The following is a 4,886-nucleotide window of genomic DNA, read 5'->3' on the forward strand; positions in this document are numbered from 1 at the left end:
GATATGCAGATGACACCACCCTTATGGCAGAAAGTGAAGAGGAACTAAGAAGCCTCTTGATGAAAGTGAAAGAGGAGAATGAAAAAGTTGGCTTAAAGCTCAACATTCAGAAAACGAAGATCATGGCATCTGGTCCCATCACTTCGTGGGAAATAGATGGGGAAACAGTGGAAACAGTGTCAGACTTTATTTTGGAGGGCTCCAAAATCACTGCAGATGGTGACTGCAGCCATGAAATTAAAAGACGCTTACTCCTTGGAAGGAAAGTTATGACCAACCTAGATAGCATATTCAAAAGCAGAGACAATACTTTGTCAACAAAGGTTTGTCTAGTCAAGGCTATGGTTTTTCCAGTGGTCATGTATGGATGTGAGAGTTGGACTGTGAAGAAAGCTGAGCACCGAAGAATTGATGCTTTTGAACTGTGGTGTTGGAGAAGACTCTTGAGAGTCCCTTGGACTGCAAGGAGATCCAAACAGTCCATTCTAAAGGAGATCATATGAGACTATCATGTTCCATTGTATGATAATATATTTTACAATTTCTGAGATGAATCAATTTAGAGATTTATAAATAACCAAAATTTACTCAAGAAGTAGAAATTTTTGATATGTCCATGAATGAGAAAGAAGCTAAAATATATCAAAAGATTATATCCAAGAATGTCTCTGAAGTCAGAAAATTTATTAGGGAGTTCTTAAAAAGGAAAAGATAATTTCAACGCCATATAAACTTTTAGCTTTTTTATATCAAAAGGAAATTATTAAAACTAAATGCATAATTCAGATTCAAAAACCTAGAAAAGTAGTTCCAAATAGAAAGCTATAGTTAAATTTCAATGACGAAAAAAGGTATAAAAATCCCAACAAAAGGATCAGTGACTCAGATTGAGCAAGGCATTGAGAGGATGGTCCACCAAGTCAAGTTCAGAGGCACCACATGGGAGCCTAAGAACATAAGCTCTGGATTCAAACTTCCTGCCACTGACAGGTATGTTACTAAAGTCAATACTTTACTCTTTGTGCTTCAGATTTATGGTCTATAAACTGCAGTTTATAATAGGACCTATCTCTCAGGAATGTCATCAAGGTTAAGTAAGGTACTTCATGGAAAGCACTCATTGCAGCTCCCAGCACATAGTAAGCATAAATAAATATTAGCTGTTGTCATCATAATGTCAGAAATGCATGGTGTCTCTTAATACAATGCACATCGACAATAGGCCAAACTTTTTAAAACAGAATGAACTTAAAAGGTTTTTGATAAAAGGCAATACTCATCCTTGATTATTTGTTAACCATTAAAAAACTAGGAGGACAAGAAGAATACTTTGTTAACATAATAAAAATACTTAACCCCTCAGAAAATATTTCACTTAACAGTTAAATAGTTGAACATATGACTTGGTTTAACATATTATTTAACATGATAAAAATATGAAACATACAGAAGAGAAGTAACTATTGAAAGCAAGGAGAAATAAACATCTTTGAACAAAAGAGGGTTATCTCATGGGATGGGGAGGAGGGATGACAGGAACAAGGAAAATTAACTGAGATACATTTGGAATGGCAATAGTTCAAATACATTATCGAATTCAAAGTGAATATACAAAATGAAAACTTTCCAAAATACAATAAGTAATGATCTACAAAGCAGGACGTGAGAAAAGGGAGACCCCACTCACCTCTGGAAAGAATAAACCAAACACACAAAACTACTATAAACCTTGCAAGAAATAGATTGGCCATGTCTTTAAACAAGCAAGCTAAAACCACAGAACCTTGAAGAGAGATGTAGAGTACTGGGGTAAATGGGGAAACATACCGTATTCCCAGAAGGAAAAACTGAGTATTTTAAGAAGATTTGTGTTCCCAAATTAATTCATATACAATGAAATCATAATTAAATTTCAAAGGAAGCCGAACAAAATTATTTTCATGTTCAATTAGAATAATAAACAGGAGTCAACAGCTTTATATTTTTTTTCTGTTAAAGCATAATGAGGGAAGAACAGACATTACAACATGTAAACCTACATTAATATGTTAACTGCCCACAGATCAGCAACACAGGTCAATAAAACACCTCAGAACTGAACTCTATTAAGTTCAAGAGGGAGGTGATGTATGTCTACTTATGGCTGATTCACGTTGTTGTTCAGCAGAAACCAACGAATTGTACAGCAATTATCCTCCAATTAACAATAAATTTAAAGAAAAGAAAAAAGTAATATGGAGAAAAATCAATGGAGGAAATAATGAACTATTCCATAAATGATGCTGAAATCTTTGTTAGCTCGTTAGAGAATTTTCGATCCTGAGAGCATATATAATTTCATATCGATTTAAAATTAAATGTGAAAAATTGAACAACACAGTGATATTTATCTTCTCCATAGATAGGAAAGGCTTACTAAGCACTAAAATAGTGGAAGACTACTATAATAAAATAAATCAGTTCAAAATGAAATGTTTGGTAGAATTACCTATATAAAATTTGAAACTTCTCTAAGGCAAATCAAAAATTAAACCAAAATTTTTTAAAAAGTAAATGACAAATTAGAATAGTGCTTATAACAAATGTAACGGAAGTTTAAGATCCTAATATATAAAGAGCTCCCAGAGATCAATATAGAGAATTACAAATTATCTGACAAAATACAGATCACTAATACATTAGCAGAGGGAAATAGAGATCACTAATAAACATGCAAATAATATTAACAGTAACAATTAAAGGAATGCATATTAAAATAAAGCATATTCATCTATACATTAGCAAAGATTTTTGAAAGATTGAAATAAATTCTAGTAATGATTTGGAGAGAGTCATTCTGCAAAGGTGGCAGACCCAGGAATTGTTTCAAGCTTTCTAGATAGCAGTTTGACAATGTGCTCAAAGAAGTAATAAAAATATTCATATTCTTCAACTAACAATTTCCACTTTCAGGAATCTCTTTGAAGGGATAAACCAGAAAAGCAGGCAGTTTTATTCAAGATTTTTCACTGCATCATTGTCCATAAACAGGCAAAAAACTCCCTAAATTTCTAACAATGGAGAGATGGTCATGAAAATCACAAGAGCATATTATAGAATATTGTTCAGGCATAGAAATGTTTTTTGAAGATTATTTGATGGCATGGCAAAAAGCATTCAGCATGCTCTCAGTTATATTTTAAAAATGTGTGAGCTATGAATAGAAAATATATTGTACAAAAATACTCCATAATGTTATTGGAGATTATCATTCAATTGTAGGATTTTGATGAATATTATTTTGCTTCCTTCTATTTTCCAACTTATCTACAATGAGCATATTGTTACTTTAAGTGTACAGAAAATACTCAGTCTCTTTTTAAAAGAAACACTTTAGACAACCCTCCTGTAATGATGCGGGGGTTTCGTTTGTTTGCTTGTTTAATTGGAGACGTTTTGAGAAGTACTCACCCACGACCTCTGCAATCATGAAAACTAAGCATCCTCCTGAAGCAGCGCGGAGCTTCCACTTGGCGCAGGTTTGCTCCTGCGCCCTGTCCTCTGTGGCCTTGCGGTTATGGTGGCAGTGATGGATGGCTCCTGCCTCCAGCTCCTCTGGCTTTTCTCCACGGCACTGATCTTTATTCAAGGGTTTCTGCTGGAGTTCCAGGCTGTGGAGGAGTTTGACAGAAGCAAGAAGTGAACATGGTTGCAAACAAACTTCTCACTGACAGCCCTATGCATTCTCAGAACAGCTACGAGGACATTTGCTGACTAGCTCGGAACTTAGAATTCACAGCTCCTTCCAGGTGAAACATCCAGTGTAAGGAACAAGCAAGACATTCTCTTCTGAATTCTCAGTTTCAAGAAAGTTTTGTTTTTATGTAAGCAAACTCATATTTAGTGACTCTTGAGAGTCCCTTGGACTGCAAGGAGATACAACCAGTCCATTCTAAAGGAGATCAGTCCTGGGAGTTCTTTGGAAGGAATGATGCTAAAGCTGAAACTCCAATACTTTGGCAACCTCATGAGAAGAGTTGACTCATTGGAAAAGACTCTGATGCTGGGAGGGATTGGGGACAGGAGGAGAAGGGGATGACAGAGGATGAGATGGCTGGATGGCATCACCGACTCGATGGACGTGAGTTCAAGTGAACTCTGGGAGTTGGTGATGGACAGGGAGGCCTGGCGTCTGCAATTCATGGGGTCACAAAGAGTCGGACACAACTGAGTGACTGAACTGAACTGAACCCCTGATTAGGGCTTCCAAGGTGACTCAGTGTGTAAAAGAATCTGCTTGCAATGCAGGAGACGCAGGCAGATGCAAGTTTGATCCCCGGCTCAGGAAGATCCCCTGGAGGAGGGCATGGCAACCCACTCCAGTATTCTTGCCTGGAGAATGCTATGGACAGAGGAGCCTGGTGGGCTACAGTCCATAGGGTCATAGGCATGACTGAAGCAACTAAGCACTCACACACACCCACAGCTCTAATTAAGAGGGAGCAAACGAGGGACTTCCCTGGTGGTCCAGTGGTTGAGAATCTGCCTAACAATGCAGGGCACGTAGATTTAATCCCTGGTCCAGGAAGATTCCACGTGCAGTGGGGCATCTAAGCTTGCGAGCTACAACTACTGAGCCCAAGCACCCTAAAGCCCATGCTCCACAACAAGAGAACCCACCGCAACAATAGAAGCCACCACAATGAAGAAAAAAAAAAGCCTACGCACCTGCTACAAGGAGTAGCCCCCGATCGCTGCAACTAGAGAAAGCTTGCACGCAGCAAGGAATACCCAGTGCAGCCAAAGATAAATTCATTTTTTAAAAGAGATCAAAAAAAAAAAAAGGAGAAAGGAAGCAAATACAGTTTGATTCATTTCCTTCCCAGCTACTTCACTGAAAAGATTTT

At 37.4% G+C, this 4,886-nt stretch overlaps 1 protein-coding gene across 1 annotated transcript in view; it reads right to left on the reverse strand.

The window, feature by feature from the left end:
• Positions 1-4,886, reverse strand: part of SLC30A8 (solute carrier family 30 (zinc transporter), member 8) — a 38,573-nt gene that overhangs the window by 24,046 nt on the left and 9,641 nt on the right. The window contains 1 exon segment of the mRNA XM_010863549.1: positions 3,451-3,650. Within this exon segment, the coding sequence (XP_010861851.1) occupies positions 3,451-3,650 (200 nt within the window).

Source organism: Bison bison, unplaced genomic scaffold (genome assembly GCF_000754665.1).
Source record: "Bison bison bison isolate TAMUID 2011002044 unplaced genomic scaffold, Bison_UMD1.0 scf7180017864491, whole genome shotgun sequence".
Lineage (NCBI taxonomy): Eukaryota > Metazoa > Chordata > Mammalia > Artiodactyla > Bovidae > Bison > Bison bison.